The sequence below is a fragment of the Saccopteryx bilineata genome, chromosome 1 (genome assembly GCF_036850765.1).
Source record: "Saccopteryx bilineata isolate mSacBil1 chromosome 1, mSacBil1_pri_phased_curated, whole genome shotgun sequence".
Classification (NCBI taxonomy): domain Eukaryota; kingdom Metazoa; phylum Chordata; class Mammalia; order Chiroptera; family Emballonuridae; genus Saccopteryx; species Saccopteryx bilineata.
In genome coordinates, this window is record NC_089490.1 from 401,946,160 (window position 1) to 401,967,908 (window position 21,749).

Below are 21,749 nucleotides of genomic sequence, written 5' to 3' on the forward strand. Positions count from 1 at the left end.
AAAGCTGGCCGGGGCCCTGGGGATGGCTCCTTGGCCTCTGCCCCAGGCGCTAGAGTGGCTCTGGTCGCAACAGAGCGAAGCCCTGGAGGGGCAGAGCATCGCCCCCTGGTGGGCGTGCTGGGTGGATCCTGGTCCAGCGCATGCGGGAGTCTGACTGTCTCTCCCCGTTTCCAGCTTCAGAAAAATAAAAAAAATAAAAGGAAAAGGCCAGAAGGCAATAAACAAAAATAGTTTTTGGAAGGACTTTCCCTACCCCCGCCCCCAATTTTCCTATCCTAGGTCTGAAATGATGTTACACTACTTCTACAACTTTAAAGGGAGTGGTACAGGCCTGACCTGTGCTGGTGCAGTGGATAAAGCGTCGACCTGGAATGCTGAGGTCGCCGGTTCAAAACCCTGGGCTTGCCTGGTCAAGGCATATATGGGAGTTGATGCTTCCTGGTTCTCTATCTCTCCCTCTCTCTCCCTTCTCTCTCTAATAAAAATTAATAAAATCTAAAAAAATAAAAAATTAAAGGGAGTGGTACAGGCCCAGGGGAGTGGGCCATAGTTCTAACCGGGGTTGGGATTGCTAGGAACGGCCCCGTGCCGCCCCGCCCGCAGGACCTGGCCCCGCCCCCTTGACAGACCTCGGTTCTTTTCCCACCTCCCCGGGGCACTCTCAAGCCCCGCCCCCAACCAGATCCCCCAGCTCAGCAGCGCGGAGAACCAATCACCATCCATTTCCACGTTTAGTCCCTTTTGGGCGTCTGCCCTTAGCAAAAATGGCATCACTTCGGAAGTTGCCGAAGCTCCAGAGGTTGCCGAAGCAGGTCCGGAAGTTGCCGAACGAGTCCGGAAGTTGCCGAAAGAGAGCAGCGGGTAAGGAGGATGGCGGATGTCATCGCAAGACTCCGGGAGGACGGAATTCAAAAGCGTGTAATACGGAAGGGCCGAGGAGAACTCCCTGACTTTAAGGATGGAACCAAGGTTAGCGTCTTACCCGACCCCTAAACCCCTCTGCGGCGCGGTGCGCATGCGAGGCGGGAGGAGGCCTTAGGCGAGAGATTGCGCATGCCCGGAGAGCAGCGGACGGTGACCCTACCGCTCACCTGCGGAGCTCGACGCTGATTGGTCTGGATTTAAGTAGGGGGTGAATTTGGATACGTCTTCCCTGCTCCCTGGCTTGGCGGTGTGACTGTATTGGTCCTGGAGGCCGTCAGGCAGTATATGTAGGTTGCCGGATTTGACCTCGGTGATTTCCCGAACCAGATGCTGAAGAAGACCCAGACCTGGAAACCCGGGATCTGGGAGGGGCCCCCCTGGGTTGCAAGGCTTGAGATCTTTTATAGATGATAGGGTCTTCATAAAACACAGACCAGCTCCTATTGTTTAGATGGGAAAACGGAGGCCTTAGTTCACACAAACCGAGAGAATAGGCGCAGAGGTCAGGTATGTCGGATAAGAACTTTTTGGCAGTTTTCTGACTGGTCTCCCTGGCATCGCAACAGACAGATAAAGGCTGAGAAGTAAAGAGCCTCCCACCTTCCTGCTTGCACATCCAGGCCTCCAGCTCCAGCCTCTCCAGGCTCTTCCCCAAACAACCTACCTCTCCAGGTTGCCCTGCTTCTGGAGTGCCTTTCCCAGTTGCCACTTGTCTGTAAAGTAAGGAACTTTTCTTGGGCAGCCCCTGTGCCCAGCAGAGCAGTCCCGTAGGACAGGCATGTGGAACGAATGGCTGGAAGTCCTAGCCTGGCCCCGTGTGAGTGCTCTGAGAGCAGGGGGAACTGCATAGCTCTAGTGGTCATTTTTATTAAGAGGGATCCTTGCCCAGATGAGAGAAGGGGTGTGGGTGTGGCCGCATGTCCCCATGGCCCAGGGGCCGGTGACCATGAAGATGGTTCTAACAAGGGAGATTCTGGATGGAACAGACACCAGGAGGAGAGAACATTGTAAATATAGCAAAGATCTGTGTGAACAGTGACACCGAAAGAACAGGGACAAGTGATATTAGATGACCAATCACCAGCATTGATTTAGTGATCACTATTTAAGCACCATGCAGAGTACTTTACAAGTTTATTTCCTTTCATTTCCACCATGTGAGATAAGTAGCATTGTTGACTTTATTTACTGATGTGAAAACCAAGTTTAGAGAAGGTGGTGAAGAGTGTGGGCTTCTCTAACCATATCCTATTGAGGGTTGGGTCTTCAGACCTTCTCTCTGCACTCACCTCTAGATGACCTCATCCAATCTCATATTTTTTTTTAATGTTTATTTTATTGATTTTAGAGAGAGAGGAAGGGAGAGAGAGGGAGAGAGAGAGAGGAACATCAATCTGTTCCTGTATATACGTGGGATCAAACCAGCAACCTCTGTGCTTCGGGACGATGCTCTAACCAACCGATCTATACGGCCAGGTTCTCCAGTCTCATCTTTTAAAACAAATACTCCAGGGCCCTGGCCGGTTGGCTCAGTGGTAGAACGTCGGCCTGGCGTGCAGAAGTCCTGGGTTCGATTCCCGGCCAGGGCACACAGGAGAAGTGCCCATCTGCTTCTCCACCCCTCCCCCTCTCCTTCCTCTCTGTCTCTCTCTTCCCCTCCTGCAGCCAAGGCTCCACTGGAGCAAAGATGGCCCGGGCGCTGGGGATGGCTCCTCGGCCTCTGCCCCAGGCGCTAGAGTGGCTCTGGTCGCAACAGAGCAACGCCCCGGAGGGGCAGAGCATCGCCCCCTGGTGGGCAGAGCGTCGCCCCCTGGTGGGCGTGCCAGGTGGATCCTGGTCGGGCGCATGCGGGAGTCTGTCTGACTGTCTCTCCCTGTTTCCGGCTTCAGAAAAATACAGAAAAAACCCCCACAAAAAAACAAACAAACAAATACTCCAGGCTGATGTGGTGGTGCAGTGGATAGGGTGTTGATCTGGGATGCTGAGGACCCAGGTTCAAAATTCTGAGGTTGCCGGCTAAGGCACGTGCTCATCTGGCTTGAGTGCAGGCTCACCAGCTTGAGCGTGGGGTCGCTGGCTTGAGTGTGGGATCACCGACCTAATCCCAGGGTTGCTGGCTTGAGTCCAAGGTCACTGGCTTGAGCAAAGGGTCAGTAGCTTGGCTGGAGATCCCTGGTCAAGGCATGTATGAGAAGCAATCAATGAATAACTAAAGTGCTGCCAACTATGAGTTGATGCTTCTCATCCCTCTTCCTTCTTGCCTCTGTCTCTCTCTCTCTCAAAAAAGAGAGAATTAGAAAACAAATTTTCCATTCCCGGACTACACGAAATGTATATCTCTAGCCTTAACCTCTTCCCTAAATTTAATATCTAGCTCCCTACTCACCACCTCCACCTGGTTGGCAGCTCAGACTTAACCTGCTCCACCAGTGCTTTTCCCATCTCCGTTAAGGGCACCTGCAGCTTTCAGAAACCGCCCAGTCTCCATGGCTTCTTCTCTTCTCTCACACCCCACAGCAGATCCTCAAAACACACCCAGGGTCTGACCACGTCTCCCATTACTACGCTGGTCCCGGCCACTAACCACTCTCCCTGGGTTATTGCAATAACCTCCTCACTCACCTCCCTCCTCTGCTGGGATTCACCTACTGGCTTCCATCTCAGAGTGAAAAACAGTGTCCTCACTATACACGGCCCACAGGTCCCGAGGGGTCCACCCCTGCTTGCACTGCTGTTCTTTCGGCCTGGGAAGTTCACACTGCCTTGCTCTCTCTGCATCTGCCTGGCCTGCTTCACCCCTTACTCCCTTTACATCTCTGCCTAAAAGTTGCCTTCTCCACCCTCCACCCCGTATAAATGCCTCCGGCCTCACCTGCTGCTATTTGTTTTCCGATCCGTAGCAATCACCTCCTCCTTACGTAGCACATTGCTTGGTCTGAGGCCCATCTCTTTCCTCTACGGTCCACGTGAGCTGCATGGAGGCAGGGATTTTGTCTGTTTTGTTCACTGCTGTGTCTAGCACAGAGCTCAGGTACATAGGTGCCCAGTAAACATCTGTGGGAAGAATGACTGGAGCTAGGCTGCTGGCCCCCATCCCCGGCCAGCCACCCACTAGCCATGTGACTTGGGCTCCTTCATTTACCCTCTCCTTGATTCAGTTCCCTCACTTGGGTGCTGGGGTAAAGATCCGGTGGTGACCCCTGGGCAAGCCCTGTCTGCAGTGTATGCGAGCTGGGAGCCGGCCCTGTCCTCAGGGGCTGGCTGAGGGTTTATGTCCTTGCCCCATCCCACATTGGCCTGCAGGCCACATTCCACTACCGGACACTGCGCAGCGATGAGGAGGGTGCGGTGCTGGACGACAGCCGTGTGTGCGGCAAGCCCATGGAGCTCATCATCGGCAAGAGGTTCAAGCTGCCCGTGTGGGAGACCATCGTGAGCACCATGCATGAGGGGGAGATCGCCCAGTTCTGCTGCGACATCAAGGTACCTGGCATGCCATGTCTCTGTGGTGGCTCTGCGTCTGCGCTGTTTGTCCAACCGTCCCTGTTCCCCATGCCAGGGCCTCTGCCCTGGCCAGGTCACCACCAACTCCCCCCAGGGCACCACACCACCAGGGCATGGGCATCCTGCCTTTGCTCCTGCTTCTCCTCTCCCTTAGCTAGACTAGTCAGGGGGCTGTTTCTCAAAACGCAGATGATGCACTCAACTCCTTGCTTCCGGCCTCCCTGGCTCCTGGTCGCCATCAGGCTAGAGTGTAAGCACTTAACTGCTCACATGGCCCTGCAGGGTCTGACGCCCTGCCAGCCCCCTCCTCCCACTTACCTCCCTGCTATTCCTTCCTATCTTCTTTGGCCAAGATCCTCCCTCACGCCTCACAGTGGGTTCCTGGGTCACCACCCCCAGGAATGCCTCCCTGCCTGCCGGTAGTTGGCTTGAACCCCTCCTTGGGGTCCTCCAGCTTATCTTGCCCTGCGTGGCCAGGATCTGGTCTTCTGTCTGAGTCTCAGCTACTTCAGGGCAGGAGTTGTGCCTGTTTACCTCCAACTTCAAAATGCCCTGCGTGGGCCAGCCCAGCACCAAGACTCAGGAGCGTCTGCCAGCTGGACACAGACAGCAGGGCCAGTGAGAGGGGCTGGATTGTTTGGCGTGGGGAGTTGTCCCCCCCCCCCCCCCCCCGCAGCTGTTCCTAGTCAGTGACAGAAGGCTGCGTCCCCTGCGCCCGAGGGGCTGCCCTCGGCTCAGCTCTAAGGTGGGGCGGGAGAGAAGGTGAAGGCTCTGGGAACAGAGCGTGGAGGGCCTCCGTGGTGAGTCCCACTTGTGGGCTGCACTCTGAGGAGGAGGGCAGGCAGAGGAGGAGGTGAGAGTCCCCCTGGGCCTGCAAGGACAGAGAAGCCTGGTGTACAGTGGGAGTGTGTATTCGGGGGGTGTTGTGGGGGAAGTGCTTGGCTTGGTCTGGTGGTCGGAGCGTAGAGAAGGAGCTGGGGGCTTCCTGGGGCTTCCGCGTGGGAGACGGGGCTGGGAAGCCAGGGTCCTGAGGGGAAAGCCCCCCTGCGCGTCATCAGAGCAGCAGTGGGCCAGTTGCTGCCCCTCTCGGCCTCAGTGTCCTTTCTCAGGTGGTGACTGGGCAGAGGGCTGGGCCTCTTGGACCACCCTGACAGAACCTGGTGCCCCCTCGCCCTCCTGCAGCATGTGGTCCTGTATCCACTGGTGGCCAAGAGCTTACGTAACATCGCAGCGGGCAAGGACCCCCTGGAGGGGCAGCGGCACTGCTGCGGGGTCGCCCAAATACACGAGCACAGCTCCCTGGGCCACGCCGACCTGGACGCCCTGCAGCAGAACCCCCAGCCTCTCATCTTCGACATTGAGATGCTTAAGGTGAGGGGCAGCCAAGGCTCAGGTGCTCAACAAGCTGCCACCACCCCGCCTCAGAGCGGGTGCCGACCCTGCCCGTCTGCCCAGGGTTCGTGGGCTCCATGGAGAGACTGTTGTTGGGGAGGGAGATTGGGGCGGGACAGGGCAGGTACGAGAATACCTGTGTGGGCTCCCTCCTGGGGCCCCTTCTTCCTTCAGGTGTCTGTGGGCAGGGATCTTCACCATCTTGTTCACTGTTCTGTTTCTAGAACCTGGCACAGTGCTGGGAACATAGGAGATGCTACATAAATGTTGGTCAGTGAAGGAACACGTGACTGTGGTTGTGGTATCCACTGTCTGGAGGCTGAGCAGCTGTGGTGCCCTGCGGCTCTCCCTGACCTGACCCGTGCCCCGGCAGGTAGAGAACCCTGGCACATACCAGCAGGACCCCTGGGCGATGACGGATGAGGAGAAGGCCAAGGCAGTGCCGGTCATTCACCAGGAGGGCAACCGGTTGTACCGCGAGGGCCACGTGAAGGAGGCTGCCGCCAAGTACTATGACGCCATCGCCTGCCTCAAGAACCTGCAGCTGAAGGTGCTGCCCAAGCAGGGGCCGGTGCGCGGGCGGGTGGGAGGGCTGCGGCGGAGCCGGGCCGGCCTCAGCATCAGTTCCCCTCCTGCCCCCGCATCCCAGGAGCAGCCTGGGTCCCCTGACTGGATCCAGCTGGACCAGCAGATCACGCCACTGCTGCTCAACTACTGTCAGTGCAAGCTGGTAGCCCAAGAATATTACGAAGTGCTGGACCACTGCTCTTCCATCCTCAACAAATATGACGGTGAGCGCTGAGCGCGGGCGGCCGGAGTGAGCGGCAGTCGGGTGAGCTGCCCCTCCTGCCTGGCAATGCTGGCACAGGGGCATGAGACTAAGCCTTTGATATCAGCCCCATTCTGAGCCCCCAGCTTGGCCAGACATCCCCCTCGTTGTGCCCATTAGGTAGGAATGGTGTCATGAGGACTGGGAAAGCTCTGTCCCATGATGGGCACAGTGGTGCCAGAAGACAGACCAGGCAGCTAGCTGGTCCCCCCCTCATGCCCTTGCATACCTGCTGCCACTCCTTGCAGACAACGTCAAGGCCTACTTTAAGCGGGGCAAGGCGCACGCAGCTGTGTGGAACGCCCAGGAGGCCCAAGCTGACTTTGCCAAGGTGCTGGAGCTGGACCCCGCCCTGGCACCGATTGTGAGCCGGGAGCTTCGGGCCCTGGAGGCACGGATCCGGCAGAAGGATGAGGAGGACAAGGCCCGCTTCCGGGGCATCTTCTCCCACTGACAGGTCCCTGCCCAGCCCACTGCCACCACTGCCAGCCCCCCACCCCCATCATGCTTCTCTGTACATAAAGGCCTTATTTATCTCTCTTCGGGCCTGGCGAGCCAATCCGTTGGGAGAGGTCATCATCTCGTATATCCTGGCACTTGGGTGGTCTTGGGGCCAAGGGATCACGGTTCTAATCCCAGCACCCCAGTCACAGCTGAGACCTTTCTGGGGATCACTGTCCCTGGCAGAGAAATGAGGACGATCGCTGGCCAGGGCTGGGGTGTCAGGAGCCTTTAGTCTTAAGGGGGAGGCAGAGTGTGTGCCACCTCCAACCTCTGATGTGGTGGTTCCCTGGTCTTAGCTCCTGCAGGCACATGTTTCAGTGAAGAGCCAGTCTGGGCTGAGGGTGGGTGGTCTTGTGAACTGAAAGGCTGGCTCTGGCGGGGAGGGCTGGTGGGCTAATTGCAGAGAATGGCCTTGCTTGGGTAGAGGGGAGGACAGAGCCCCCCGTGAGACCTGGTCCCCTCTGCCCGTTAGCGTCCATGGAACTGGACACTGGGCTTGGCTGCCCTCAGACCAGGCAAGTGGGCAATCGGTGGGATGTAGGTGGTGTTTATTTATGTGGGTTTACACACTGGAAAACCTCTGGGTCCTTGCGGTTCCCTCCTCCCTCCTGCGCTGGGCTGTTTTCCCCCATATGAAAGGGAAGTAACACTGAGGGGCAGGCAAAGATGCAGGGTGTAGAGCTGGGGCACAGAGCCAGGGCCAGAGGTCTGGGCCCCAGCCTCTCACGTGACCACTTGGGCCCCTGAATGTGTGAATAAATAACCCAGGTCCAGCCATAGTTCAGGCCTCACTCTCCGCAGTCCAACTTGAGGCTGATGCTTCGGGCCTTGCCCCGGGCCAGGGTGGTGGGTGGTGTCCCTGGGCCCTCTCGCTCTGCCTGGCTGGGACCCCTTGAGCGAAGCAGCTGGCTCTGTTTGCGGAGGAAGTCCACAGGGGCAGCCCCACCGTAGCTGCTCTTGGCCAGGGTGGCCCTCGAGGGTCCTGTGGGGGCATGTGGGTGGGAGCCAGCTTCCAGTTGGCCCAGGTGGGCCACGTAGCCATCTGACAGGAACTGTGGGCAGAGGTAGGCAGGGATGAGGGGATGGTGGTCTCAGGGCCACACACTGCCCTCCCATCTTCTCCAGGCCCCTGGACGGGGCTGGCTGCATCCCAGGCCTCGCACAGCCTGACCGGGTCTTCTCTCCCCAGCTAGGAACCTCAGGCTGGGAGCTGGGCACCTCGGCTCTCCTTAGCTCTGCCCTCTCGAGGTAGGTTTCCCCGTCCATAAACGGCATTCTTGGGGGGAACAGCACCCAGCTTGGAGAGCACTCTGTGCCCAGCCCTGTGCACCCTGAGGTGCAGTGAGTCACATGATCCTCAGGAGAGCTGTCAAGGTCAGTGTCATCTTATCATTTCCACTTTCCAGACAGGAAATTGGGGCTTAGGCCAAGGCCCATGCCCAGGGCCAGGCCCCAGTGGAGCCTGGACTCCAGCCCGAGTTCTCAATACCGGTGTGCCCAGCAGCTCCAAGCTGCTCGTGACCCTTGTCCTGGGAGGTGCCCAGGTCCCCTGAGGCCAGCCAGCCTTATAGCTACCCCCCCACCGGCTCTTTTTAACACGGGTGGACCTTCTGACCTCAGACCCAGGCTCCCAGCTGTCCCCCTCACTGTGCCCTCACCTGGCACTGTGCTTGCAGCTTCCGTACGGCGCGACCCACGATATAGGTCTGGCTCGGGGGCAGGCCCAGCGCCGCATACACAGCCACATCTTTGGGGGACCCATAACCGGCCACGATCTTCAGTTCCACCTATGGTGGGAGAGGCCAGTCAGCCACCCCTGGGACAGGGCGTGAGGCTGGGGATGGGGGTCTGGTGGGCTTCCCGGTCAGATAGTTGAGGGAACCAAGCTAGGTGGACAGAGGTGGGGCACAGAGTCCTGTATCACCAGGCACTGATGAGAAGCAGGACCAACTGGATCTCCCCTGTTGGCCCTAACAATTAGGGTCCTTAGAGCATGAGGGCAGGGCCATAGGGACCTCTCCTGTCAGTTAAGGTCCCAGAGATGGGCCGAGGGCAGGGCCATAGGGATCTCTCCTGTCAGTTAAGGTCCCAGAGATGGGCCGAGGGCAGAGGCCCTTCCCAATCGCTTTACCTCCTGCACCAGGCTCTGCAGAAACACTGCTTTCTGGCGCAGTGGGTCATGGGTGAGGCCATCACAGAAAGAGACAACACCATGGGGGAAGTTGTGCTGTGACAGCCAGGCCACTACACGGTGCTTCTGCATATCAGGCCGGCCCGTGACGTACACGATCAGATAGCCCGCGTCCTGCCAGTGCCTGTGGGAGGGGGGCAGCAGTTGGCTCCAGGTGCCAGGGGTGGGGGCCAGTCGCCAGGGAGAGCCCCGCGGTGGCTGCTCCTACCTGACCACGTCCACAGCGCCGGCGCGCACCTTGGGGTCGCTGCCCATGATGGAGACGCTGGCAGTGAAGGAGCCATCTATGCTGAAGACCACGGCCTCAGTGCCCCGGGCTACCACTGTCAAGCAGCACTCGGCATATGTATGGTCCCCCCTGCGGTTCACAGGCGGTGTGAGTGGGTAGTTCTGAGGCTTAATGGGGTCCTGCCCGGGGAGGGGGGGGATGGCCCACCACATGCTCACCTGACCATCATGCGTACTGGGTAGACGCCGATGCCCAACACGCGCTCAGGGGGCACTGGGAAGGTGAGGCGGCCCGAGCTGTTGGTGACCTCAGTGCCAAAGTGGATCCACTTGCCTGACAGTGGCTGTGTCATGATGTAGACGTCCACCTGGGGGGGGGACCACATGGGGTAAAAGCATCCATGGGGTGGAGATGCCGGGTACCCCGACTTTAAACATGGAAGAGGGCATAGACGGGCCTGTCATCAGAGTTGGTGGGGCTGGACATTCATCCTGGCAGGCTGGGAGCTGTCCAGGGGGACAGGAGGCAGGACCAGGAGCTCCTGCTTAGGGGCAAGGTCAGCCAATGGGGGCGGGTCTACCAGAGGCCAAGGCTACTGGGTCCTGACCTTCTCTCCTGTGAGCGTGACCACGTCCAAGGGCCCGTACATGAAGCGCCCATTCAGCACCTGGGGACGGCCCTCACACACCACCGTGTCGTTCGCCCGGTGGTTGGAAGTGACGTTCTGATGGGAGGAGACAGCATGAGCACAGAGCCAGATGGTGACACCAGGGGCGGGGGGCTGATGAGGGAGGCTAGCGATCAGCACCCAGACGGGAGGGGCCGGACAGGGCCCCAGGAGTGAGTGCTATTGCCACGCTCGGCCTACCCGAGGTCACGAGTGTGTGTGTGGACTGTGGTTCTGTGGAGGTGGAGCCATGACAGGACCGATTCAGAGGATGAGGTGGGATGCAAAGAACAAGGCAGGGCGGGTAACCGCCCTCTGGAAACCTAACTTGCAGGAGTGGGGTTTGGTGAGGAGCCCGGCGGATCCCAGGGCCGAGGTATGATTAGGCGGCCAGGGCCACAGGCCTTGTGGGCAGGGATACTTGGGAGGGGGCACGGCCTCGCTTCCGGGCTCCAGGGGGCGGTGCACCTACGCGGATCTTGACTTGTGTGCGTTTGCGCTGCCACTTCTCCCTGGGGAAGGCAGGGCTGTAGATGGATGGCTCCTCGCACTCGGGCAGCTGGGGCTGCTCCTTCTCGATAACCTAGTAGAGGGACTGGGTGAGGTCACGTGAACAGGGCCCTGGGGGCTGCCCCTCCCTCTCCCAGCCCGGGGCTCCCCACCCTTGTCCGGTTCCCATCTCCAACCCCATCCCCACGGGCCCACCTGGCGCAGGATGAAGGCTACCACGTCAGCCGACTCCCAGTAGCTGGCGTGGAAGAGGTGTGGCAGCGTGACAGTGGGGAAGGCGGTGAGCGCCTCCGGGCAGTACAGTGAGTAGTCAATCCGCTTGGTCCCCCACCACCGCTCCAGGACTGCAGAGCCACAGCGGGCGGTGTCAGGGTGGCCTCCCACCCTGTGCCCACCTGCCGGGGCCCTGGGTGCTCCTCCCTCCCTCCTTTCCTCCAAGCCTTCTTTGCTGAGTCTGAGCTGGGTGGAAGGGGAATAAGGGTCTCCTCCCCTGGCCAGGCGGCTGGCTGACTTACTCTTAACCACCTCACTGGTGGTGCTGGGGGCAGCTGGCTGGGCCTGTGGCTCGGTACCTAACTCGCTGCCCTTCCAGAAGGCACCACTGGTAGAGGTGGGCGTTGAGGGCACCAGCATCTCCAGCTCCTCCAGAAAGAGGCCCGAGTGGGTCTGCAGAGTGTCAGCTGGGGGAGGCGGGGCAGCTCAGCAGCAGGCGGGACCAGGCTGCACCCTGCCCTTCCACTCAGAGGTTCTAGGACGCGCAAGCCCTACCCCTTGGCCTCTGCCCCGCCAGCCCTCCCTGGTCAGGGCCTGGCTACGGCAGAACTGCCCGCATCTGGGTGGAAGCAGAGTGGAGGCATTCCCTCCTAGTAGCTCAGCCCACAGCCTGCTGCCTTCTCGCTGGAATGCCTGTCACCACCACCTCAACATAGGCTCACTTCTCAGGGGCCAAATGGACACGTGTCTGCGGCCCGCACCAATACACGAACCCAGTGCGCCCTGCACAGACTCTGCAGCCCCCTCCCCCTCCACGGGTGGCTCTTCTCACATTGGCATAGCAAATGTCAATCTGCCACCACCACGGCCCCCTATGCCCCGGCAGAGGATGTCAGAGGGTCCCAAGTGGCTGGGGCAGGGCTCCCCGGTCCTGGGAAAGGTGACAGGAGAGGTTACCAGTGATGTGGGAACCACCTCCTGTCCCCTTATCAGGGGCCCACCCCCACCCCTCCCTGTTGGGACCCTCCTCCTCCCCTTTATCTGGGTTGGGGGCGTACCCAGCAGCAGGGATGAGCCGTCTCCCAGGGGGAACTTCTGGTAGCGGGGTACAGCCAGTGGGGCGATGGCCTGGAACTTGGGGGCCAGCAGCGGCTCAAGACGGCAGGCGCAGGGGTCGGCCGCGTGGAAGAGGTTGTAGATCTGCTCACAGGCTGGGCGCATTTGGGCCACTGGGATCCAGAAGATAACGTGGGGAAGGGATTCATTTGGGTTTCTGGGAGGGAAGGGTTGTGGGAAGCAGCATCCTGACATGCTGTGTGACCCTGAGCCAGCACTGCCCAAACTGCACTCCCCAGGAGGTCACCAGGGTCCTTTACAGTGAGACCGATCTCTTGGTTAAGAAGAGATCAGAGCCTTCGACGTGCTGAGGTGGTTCAGGATGAAGAGGGTCCCGTGCACGTCGGACCCCCTTCTCACCCAGAGTGTCTGTGGGCATGAATTCCCTCTGGTGCACTTTGGGACACTTGGCATTGGCAAGTCCCTTCTTTCTGGGCCACAGGCTTCCCTTCTCTAGCTAGGCCGTTTAGCTTGTATGGTGGGGGACAGCAACGACACCGGCATCTCAGGTGAGATGGATTTGGAGGAGGGGCAGACGAAGGACGTCACCGCATCCTGAAGGCTCACCCTCCAAGGCAGGCATCACGGTTTTGCGCAGAGCCAGCACCAGGCCCAGCGGGGAGCCGAAGAGAAAGAAGCCGGAGACCTTGAAGTCCAGGCGGGCAGCGGTGATGGCGCCATCAGGAGCCTCCGAGGCGGCAGTGGGTGGGCAGGAGGCGGTGCTTGCCCGCCTGGGCTCCCCTGAGGCAGTGGTGGCGGCCACCTGCAGGCTGTGGAGCACGGGTGCTCAGTACGGCTGCCTCAGCAGCCCCACATGGGCCAGTGTGTGGGTGATGGGGCAGAACTTCACCTGTTCTGAGATCCCTCAGGTTCGGGATTGGTCGTGTCGCTGGGGGTGCACTGGGTGGGCAGGGATGAGGGTTCTGGGCTGGCCCGGCCCAGCCCCTCCATCCCATCTGCCAGAGGATCCCTCACTGGGCCAATCTCCGGGGAGAGCAGTTCATTGTTCTAGAAGGAACAGGGGACAGGACATCCTTAGAGCTGGAGACAATGTGATTTCTACTTATTTGGAAGTGAGGAGAGAGGCTTGAATATTGGGCAGGGAGTCAAAGAAAATGGGCAGGCAGAGCCCCAGAGGGGACAGAACAAAGCAGCTGGGGACCTGTGTATAGAGAGGGCATGCTTCAGGGGGCAGAGCCCTGGAAATGGAGAGAGGGCAGGGTCCAGCCACACTGACCACGCTCCCTCGGCGGCTGCTGCCCCGGCTCCCTGTGCCCGTGCCGGCACTGTGACAGAGCGCGTCAAAGCCCAGGATTCCGCCGACCCCGTCTCCGATCAGCACCACCTGGGTGAGAGACCGGTGCCATCAGGAGGGGTTGGCGGGTGGATAGAGGCTCCATGGCAAGCTCCCCAGGGACAAGCCCCTGACCTGCCCACAGAAGCCAGCGCCCTCCGACGAGCGCAGGAAGGCGGCATAGGCCTGGTTGGTCCGGGCAATGACAGTGGCCACGGCGCCCTGGTATCGGGAGGATGAGGTGGCCAACAGCGGCAGGGCGGCCAGGGGAATGTGGTCTTGGGAGCGGGACAGGCCGTCGCTGTCATGGCTGTAGGGGCTCAGACTGGAGGAACAGGAGGTATGTTGGGTGGGTAGGGGCCCATGGTCCCTTCACTGCCCCTGCCACGTCCCCTTGGCCTGCTGGCAAGTCCTAGCACTGCGGGACCTCTGTAGGGGGCATCAGCATGCTAGAGGCCTTTGTGATGAAGCCACTGACTAGAAACTAAGGTCCAGCTGTGTGGCTGATCGGCCTAGGTGTCTGGCTTCCTGGACTCCTCCCCCTACCCCCACATGGGTCTTCCCAGTCCCTGGAGCCTCTCCCTTCCCACCCTGACAGTACTTGGAGACAAGGGCATAGGCTGCAGCGCAGATGGGTGGGCAGGGCACCAGGCGCAGTGCCACGTGGCCCAGGGCCTCAGGGAAGTGGACACGGGTGACAGCTTCGAAGGCCAGGCTCAGTGTCTGCACGTCTGCCTGCTTGGAGTTGGCATCGCCAGGGCCGGAGTCCAGGATGTTGCCGCTGTGCAGGATGAGGAAGAGGGCGTGGACTGCACATGCCTCAGCCCCCAGCTCCCCAGCTCCATCTGGGCCCTGCAGGGCACAGTGGAGTACCAGGCGTGTCAGAGCAGCGGCCTGGCGGACGGGTAGGGCAGAACTGTGATATGACGTGGCTGCTCATACTTACCTCTGAGTCTCTGGGTGCTCGGGCCCCATCCCTGGTATCTTTGATGGCCTCAGTTCCAGGGTCTGCAGGACAGGGGCCAGCCAGTGAAGGAGACTGAGGGGTCTGTGGGGGACCCTTCCTCTGATATCTCAGAATCTCCTGCTCGTCTGTCTGCCGGGGGGGCACCCCATCCCCCCTTCCTCTGACCTCCCCCTTGCCTCCCCTAGGTCAGCTCACATTTCCATGCCAGTCTTCGGCCACCAGCGATGGCCTCTCCCCACAGTGCCTGTCTGCCTGGAAAATTCCTCTAACTCCTCCCTGTCCAATATGGTCGCCACTACCCACCTGTGCCTATTTAAACTAAAATGAATTAAAATATAATACAATTCAAACTTCAGTTCTTCAGTCACGCTAACCACATTTCAAGGGCTTGATAGCCATCTGTGCCTAGTGGTTACAACGTGTCCATCATCACAAAGTTCTTCTGGACAAGCTGGTGGATCCTTCAAAATCCAGCTTAGACATCAGCTCTTGTGGGAAGTCTTCCTGGACTCCACACGAATTCCTCCATTCTCTGTGCTGTGTCTGAGCCTGGAACACACTCCAGCCATCCCTCCAGTCACCCGTTATCCACTCTATTCATCTGTGTATGTAAAGAGCACCCTCTCTGGACTGACATTCATCTCAGGACGCTGTTACACTCGGGACTGACTTATTTTCTGAGGGCCCGCTGCCTTTGGAGTACCAGTGACCTGATTCTGGATCTTTACCTGGTGCCCCCTCTGCCTCCATGGGGGAGGCAAAGGCGTCGATGAAGTCATTGGAGTTCCACTTGGTCATCTCTTTGGGGAAGACCTCGTCACTGTCCGAGAAGCCTTCTGAAGGGACAAGGGGCTGTGTCGAGGGGCGGCAGAAGTTTCTCAGGGACACCCCTCCACCACCACCACCAGGGCCCACATCACTGACCGTGGGCATCGAAAAACTCCTCGTCAGAGCTGTTCTCAGAGTCCCGGGCAATGTTCTGCATGCGCCATTCGGACAAGCTCTGAGGAGAGACGCCCCCTGCAGGACCACATCAGTGTTGTCAGCTGGGAATCCAGCCTGAATGAAGGCCGCTCCCTCCCACCCCTGTGCCAGGGCCGCACCTCCATGCTGGGAAGAGTAGGAGGAACGGGAAGAGGAGGACCACTGCTTGCCGAAGCTGGTGTCAGGCGAAGCGTCAGGGCCCAGGGGGGCTTCAGGCCCATCGGGGGTGTCCGCGCGGCTGGCCCCCGCCCGGGCCTCAGTGCACAGCTTCCCCGGGGGCTGGGCCTCGGGTCCCTCGCTGTTGGTGTTGCACTTGGCCATGCGCTGGGCCAGCATACGGGCGGTCTCCTCCTCCAGTGCCCGGATGTCAGCCATGCTCAGATCCGTCCACTCGTCCTGCCAGCACCAGGCCTGGCGGTGGGCTCGCAGCATCACCCGGCGAAGACCTGTAGGTGCCCAGGCATCAGAACAATGCCCCCCTTGCCCTGAGTCTCCATGCCACAGCATCCACATGCCCAGCCCTGGAGGTTGGTTAATGGCTCCCCTGGGCACACCATCCACCCAAAGCCACCACGTAGGACAGGGCAAGTGCCCTGCAGGAGATGGAGAGTGGAAACTGGGGCACCCGTCTTCCTGCCCCGCTTCCCTCCCTGCCCACTGCCTCTGCTCTCCCTCTGGACACCCCAAGTTTGAGGGCTGACCGCACCCCCATGGCACAGGAAGCTGGGACCAGTGCACGGGCTTGCTCTCATCCGGCTTCCTGCTTGCTTCTTCCCGGGAGTTAACAATTAAGGTGCTAACAGTTAATGAAATTGTTGGTGGTTAATGAAGGTGTTAATCGTTAATGGAAGTGTTGGCACTTAATGAAGGTTGTCATGAAAGATGATACCCATTCTGGGATATTTTCATCTTAAGCAAAGGAATAGAGTTAAAAAAAACCCTTGTTATCTAGGAAATAGAGTAATCGTGGCAGAATATAATGATAAACTTCTGGAAGGAACTAGATCAGAATCTTAATGGGGGTTATATGTGGGTGATTTTAATTTTCTTATTTGTGCCTTTTGGTATTTTTCCAAATATAAGACAAAAAGCCTCTATTACTCTCTGAGCTAAATTTCCTCATCTGTAAAATGGGAATAATAACCAGCGCTTAGCTTGAGGGTATAGTGTGTGTTAAAGGAGATCTTGCATGAAAAGTGATTAGCACAGGGTCTGGGGACGGGGTGGGGGAGGTTGGAGAAGGTATGGGGGGTTAGATGGTGATGGAGGAGACTTGACTTGTGATAGTGAACACACTGCAATATTCAGATGATGTGCTATAGAATTGTACACTTGAAATTTACATAATTTTACTAACCAATGTCACCACCATAAATTCAATAAAAAATTTTTTTTAAAAGGCTCTGCATGGGCCCTGGCTGGTTGGCTTAGTGGTAGAGCGTTGGCCTGGCATGCAGGAGTCCTGGGTTCAATTCCTGGCCAGGGCACACAGGAGAGGTACCCATCTGCTTTCCACCCCTCCCCCTCTCCTTCCTCTCTGTCTCTCTCTTCCCTTCCCACAGCCAAGGCTCCATTGGAGCAAAGTTGGCCCGGGCGCTGAGGATGGTTCTGTGGCCTCTGCCTCAGGCGCTAGAATGGCTCTGGTTGCAACAGAGCGACACCCCAGATGGGCAGAGCATCGCCCCCTGGTGGGCATGCCGGGTGGATCCCGGTCAGGCACATGCAGGAGTCTGGCTGCCTCCCCATTTCTAACTTTGGAAAAATACAAAAAAACCCCCCCAAAAAACAAAAAAAATAAGTAAAAGGCTCTGCATGTGTGACCAAGATAAGCTTTGGTCTAAACTCACCTTGTTTATAGAAGGGAAAATTAAGGTACAATGATGGGAAGAGGCTTGCTGGGGGTTCCATGAGACTCTGCGGCAGAGTGGAACCCAGGCCCCTGGACGCCCCCATCCAGGGATCCTTCTAACTGCAGCTGGCCCACCCTCAGACCTGGGAGGTGGGGCAGGGCTGAGCCACAGGAGCTGTGGGGGTGGGTTTAGGGTGCCGTGAAACAGGGTACCATGGCCCGAGGATGGGTCGCTGGGGGCTGGGGGTGGGAGGGACCCTGAGAGAATGACATCAGAGTCAGAGCCTTAGCCTGTACTCAGTATGCTGCCAGTTGGGGCCAGTCTGACCCTCCTGAAAGTCTGTAAATCTCGCTCAATGTGCAGTTCAGAATCTTAGACCTCAAGATCATGTTGCTAGCTTCCTGACTCTCTGACTCTTACCTGTACCTCATGGCTAGTCTCCCCTGAGCCCCCGCCAGGCTGTGCTGTCCCCCCCTGCCTCAGCACTCACCACATCAAAGGGAAATAATGGTTTTATGCTTCTGTGTCCCCTGGAACCTTGAGACCATGTCGGCTCAAACACAAAGCCGGTGCATGCTGGGTAAACAGAACCTCCCTGGCTGGGCGCTCACCAACATCGTGGATGAACTGCTCAATCTTGGCCTGCATGCCCCAGTATCGGAACTCGACCTTGCACAGCTTGTAGGCGCACATGAGGGGCCCCGACTGAGTCGCCTTCCGCGCCCAGTCGTCAGCCAGTGGTCCTCGGCCCGTCTTCACCGAGCGGTACAGCCGGGGGTCCTCTTCTGCTTTGTACTCGCCCGGGGCCACGGCGTCCCTCACAATGTCGATGGTGTCTGAGGGGGTTCCGGCAGCACTGAGCATCGCCAGCCCCCTTCCATCCCTGACACCCCTTCCCTGCCTCAGGATTGGGGAGGACAGCCTTTTGAAAACAGAAAGCCAAGGCCCGGAGAGAGCCTGGGACTTGTCAGAGGCTGCCCAGTGATGCCGCAGGTGGCCTTAGAGGGTCTCTAGGGTCCCCCCACTGGCTCCAGGCCTCACCCAGGATGCGCTGTCTCTTCTCAGCCCCACTCAGGTTAAAGACGTTCGCCTGCTGCCCTCCATCAGGCAGGTAGTAGGTCTCTATTTCAATGGAGAATTTCTCCACGAAGGGGCAGGTGTACCTGAGCAGGAGACAGGGGCAGTGGTCACTACTGTGCCCACCAGAACTGTTCCCCTTGTGGTCCCAGGCTTGTCCCACCCACTCACCGCGTTCGGGTGTAGGGGTAAGCATTCCAGGATTCCTCCTCCACCTGCAGGGCGGCCTTGGGCAGCAGTGCCCGGAACCAGCCTGGGATATGGGAGCCCACGTGGTACACCTTGTGCGTGTACTGCCCACTGCCACCAGGCCCATCCGTGTAGGGCCGGTTGGCCAGGATTTCCACGCCACTGCCCTCACCACTCGATTCCTCCCGGCTCTTTTTCTGCAGTCCAGGGCAGAGCAGAATGCAGAACTTAGCCTCGCTCAGCTCCTGGGACCCCCAGCTCTGCCTGGCTCTCTCCACACCTCTGGGGCCCTAGTCCTAGCCTTTCCAAGGCCCCAAACCCTACCCTGGCCCCCTGCTGCTCCTGGGACTGGTCCTCCACAGGGTCCAGTAACCCAGCACTCAGTCATTCAAGTGTCTACTGAGTGTCTGCATTAGCCCAGGCATTGTTTAGAATTACGTTAGTTAGGTTATGTTGGTGAACAGAACAAAGACCCCTGCCCTTGTAGAAGTTAGTTCCAATGGAGGGTGACAGACACAGAAAAAAAGCAAATTATATGGTATGTTAGAAGGAGAAAGTGCTACGGGAAAAGAAAGCGCAGAACAGGGTAAGGGGGGGGGGGGTTGAGTGGGGACTGCAATTGCCAGAGATCAGAGAAAGCCTCAGGGAGATGACATGACTTCAAGGAGGGAGAGAAGAGTGCTGAGTGGATGTGGGGTGGGGGGCGATGTTTACCGCTGCTGCGGGAAGCGAAGGTAAGCTGCTGAGGCCCGAGGACATTGAACATCAAGGAGGGTGGGGGTGGGCTGGAAGAACTGAGGAGAGTCAAAGGCCCTCCCTCTCTGAGGACCTGACACTGGTCCCCTCCCTTGGTGGGACCCCATCACCAGCTCCTGCCACACCCCTCATACTGAGAGCACTCAGATCCTGCCCTTTTATAGCTCTGGAGCCCAAACTTGGCCAACTCAGCCCTGTGGCTGGATTCTGGTCCTCTTGCCCCTGAAGGCTCCGGGCCCATTTTTCTCACAGCCCAAGCCCAGACCCCTATCCCTTCTATTATCCTCTGGGGTCCCTGCTAGCCCTCTATTTCACAGTTTCGGTGCCTGATCCTCATCTCACCTCCCCACCGGAGCTTGCCAGGAGTAGCCTGCACCCTCTGGGGACCCCCTTTCAGCTTTCATTACCACCTAGGACCCCTGCTCACTCCCTGCCTCTCCCTTGCCTCCTCATGTGCCTTTCTCTATGCCCATGGGATTATAGATTCTAGGGAGGATTAAGAGATCCTACAGGGACTGGGCACTTGGGGGGTGGGGAGGCACTGCTAGGCCCTTCTGCTTTTTTCCCCCACAGCCCTTGCATCCTCCCCCTGAGTCTGAAGGAGGACCTCTCTCTCATCCTCTGGCCTCTGAGCCCTTTCAAGTCCCAGAGCAAGATGGCTGGGGGCTCAGCCCCAGTCCCCTGTCCCAGGTGCGGCCTGCATGCTCCTGCGTGCAGTATGATGGAGTATCATGAAGTATGGCCCCCTTGGTCTGCCGCTTCATACCGCCCTCACCTGGATCATGTAGAGCTGGGCCACCTGGTACTCGTCTAGGCTCATGGGCAGCAGAATGTGGTACTCCTTGATGAGCATCCTGAAAGCGCTCGGCCGGCTGTGCGGCCTCCGCTCCGCCTGGCACAGGGCACGGCGCGGCAGTCAGTGCGGGGCGGCGGCGCGCAGTCCCGAGCCCAGCGCGCAGGCGGAGGGGCTCGGGCCGCAGGACCCCATGCCCGGACCCCGCACCGGGGAGGCGAAGGCGAACCCAGCGCTGCCACCAGCGCCGCCGGGGGGCAGGAACCGCAGTGAGGCTCAGCGTTGACCTCTTTTCCGCGCAGCCCCCGCCCCCCGCCCGCCAGCAGCCATGGCAACCGCGCGCTGACGCCGGCCCCCCAGAGCTGCGGGGCTGGCCAGTCTCGCTCCTCGCGCCGCGTTCTAAGCCCCCTGGAAACAGCATCCCTCGGGGACCCGCCACCTTAAGCCCTCATGCCCCTCCTTCCGGGCCTGCCTTCCACAACCGGCCCCTCGGGGCCGCCCCCTGCATCCCTTTCTTGGAGTCAGTGGGGTCCCATGTTCCCCACTCCCTTCGTCCTTCGTCCACTTAAAACCTTGTCCCCCGGGGCGTCTCTACACGGAGCAGCCTCGTGCGCCCCTCCTCTTAGCATCTATCAGTGTTCCCCACACCCCGACACCCGAACCTGCCTTTCAGGACTAGGTAACTAACCTCTCCGCCCCCCAGACTTGTCTTCCCACCCTGGCCGGCCGCCCAGTCCTCTACTTCCCCTTCCCAGCATCCTTCCTGGACCTCACTGTCCTTCCCGGGGCTTGACCCCTCTTCGGGCAGAGGCAAGAGTGGCTCCACTCGGTATCCCAAGGACTCCAGCCCTGAGACCCGCGCTGCTCACCCGCACCCTAGTTCCGTTGCAGGCACCCACCCTACCCCACCACCTCGCACCCAGCGAGCAGGCGAGAGGCCCCATTGTCCCTACTTCCCTCTGCTCCCCAGCGTCTCCGTCCCCCGCCCTGCTCTTGGCCCGTCCCGGCTCACCTCTGGCTGAGGGCGGGCACCCTTCACCCGGCACGCGCGGGGGCGGACGGGCTACGGGTCTGAGCCCTGAGCGCCCCCAGCCCCGGTCCCGGGTTCCAGCAGTGGCCGGACCCTCGGGAGCCGTAGCGCCCGCCCATGGCCCCGACCTTTCTCCCCGTCTGCTCTCCGGCGCCCCAGCCGTCCCTCCCCGCCGCCCGTCGCGTCACTGCGGCCGCCCCGCCCCCTTCCTGGGCCCGGCGGGCCCTCCCCACCCCTGCAGGGTCCCGGCAGCCCCGCCCGCAGCGGATGGGGGCGGCCCCTGCCTTCCTTCCCCAAGGCAGCCGGTGGAAGAGGCAGTTCTTCAAACGCTGGTGCTTTTTACTCCTTGAGCTCTGGAATCCCCAAAGCACTTTTGGTTTCTGTTCCCACCCTAGCCCAGCCCTCCCATGTGCTAGGAAAATATGGCAGGGTCCCATCCCATTCTTCCACCCCTCAAACCTGAGACCCAGTGTAGGGGAAATTCATTCCCTTAAGTCTAGCCAGAAGCTGGTTTCTGACTTGCCTCTACCTAGGGAGTGGGGTTCCAGTGCCCCAGTGCCTCAGCTACACACCCAAGCAGAGGCCTGCAGTCACTCCTAGGACTAACCCCTCAACGTGGCCGCACTTATACCTTCCAGGTACACTAGTCTGGCCAACCAGCCACCAGACCCTGGGTGAGGGCTGAGATACTCGCTGATGGGCTGGGCTCGTGGGACCACACCCAGTCCAC

The 21,749-nt window shown here is 59.5% G+C and overlaps 2 protein-coding genes across 2 annotated transcripts; one reads left to right on the plus strand and one right to left on the minus strand.

Moving 5' to 3' along the window:
- The first annotated feature begins 815 nt into the window (after window positions 1–815).
- On the plus strand, window positions 816–7,189 carry AIP (aryl hydrocarbon receptor interacting protein). The gene is made up of 6 exons (XM_066252211.1): window positions 816–969; window positions 4,228–4,407; window positions 5,611–5,799; window positions 6,194–6,370; window positions 6,470–6,611; window positions 6,898–7,189. Exons 1-6 carry the CDS (start codon window positions 871–873, stop codon window positions 7,101–7,103), a joined length of 993 nt encoding a protein of 330 aa, XP_066108308.1. The 5' UTR covers window positions 816–870; the 3' UTR covers window positions 7,104–7,189.
- Window positions 7,190–7,684: 495 nt separating this feature from the next.
- Window positions 7,685–21,190, minus strand: PITPNM1 (phosphatidylinositol transfer protein membrane associated 1). Its single transcript, XM_066252210.1, has 24 exons — window positions 21,002–21,190; window positions 19,972–20,088; window positions 18,423–18,637; window positions 18,216–18,337; window positions 17,786–18,010; window positions 15,444–15,770; window positions 15,265–15,360; window positions 15,069–15,176; window positions 14,320–14,381; window positions 13,975–14,225; window positions 13,509–13,698; window positions 13,317–13,424; window positions 12,930–13,087; window positions 12,647–12,849; window positions 12,022–12,192; window positions 11,266–11,430; window positions 10,946–11,094; window positions 10,713–10,823; window positions 10,181–10,297; window positions 9,792–9,940; window positions 9,553–9,702; window positions 9,285–9,468; window positions 8,812–8,940; window positions 7,685–8,205 (listed from the first exon to the last, which is right to left on the minus strand). The coding sequence occupies exons 2-24, from the start codon at window positions 20,047–20,049 to the stop codon at window positions 7,942–7,944; spliced, it is 3,732 nt and encodes a 1,243-aa protein (XP_066108307.1). The 5' UTR covers window positions 20,050–20,088; window positions 21,002–21,190; the 3' UTR covers window positions 7,685–7,941.
- Window positions 21,191–21,749: the final 559 nt, after the last annotated feature.

Excerpts from the sequence above, each read along its gene's own strand:
- PITPNM1 (XM_066252210.1), bottom strand. The coding sequence starts at position 20,049 with ATGCTCATCAAGGAGTACCACATTCTGCTGCCCATGAGCCTAGACGAG. Across the intron at positions 18,638-19,971 it reads CCCAGCTCTACATGATCCAG|AAAAAGAGCCGGGAGGAATC; the intron begins GTGAGGGCGGTA and ends CCTGGACTGCAG. Across the intron at positions 9,469-9,552 it reads GGCGCTGTGGACGTGGTCAG|GCACTGGCAGGACGCGGGCT; the intron begins GTAGGAGCAGCC and ends CCCCTCCCACAG.
- AIP (XM_066252211.1), top strand. The coding sequence starts at position 871 with ATGGCGGATGTCATCGCAAGACTCCGGGAGGACGGAATTCAAAAGCGT. Across the intron at positions 5,800-6,193 it reads TCGACATTGAGATGCTTAAG|GTAGAGAACCCTGGCACATA; the intron begins GTGAGGGGCAGC and ends GTGCCCCGGCAG. Across the intron at positions 6,612-6,897 it reads CATCCTCAACAAATATGACG|ACAACGTCAAGGCCTACTTT; the intron begins GTGAGCGCTGAG and ends CACTCCTTGCAG.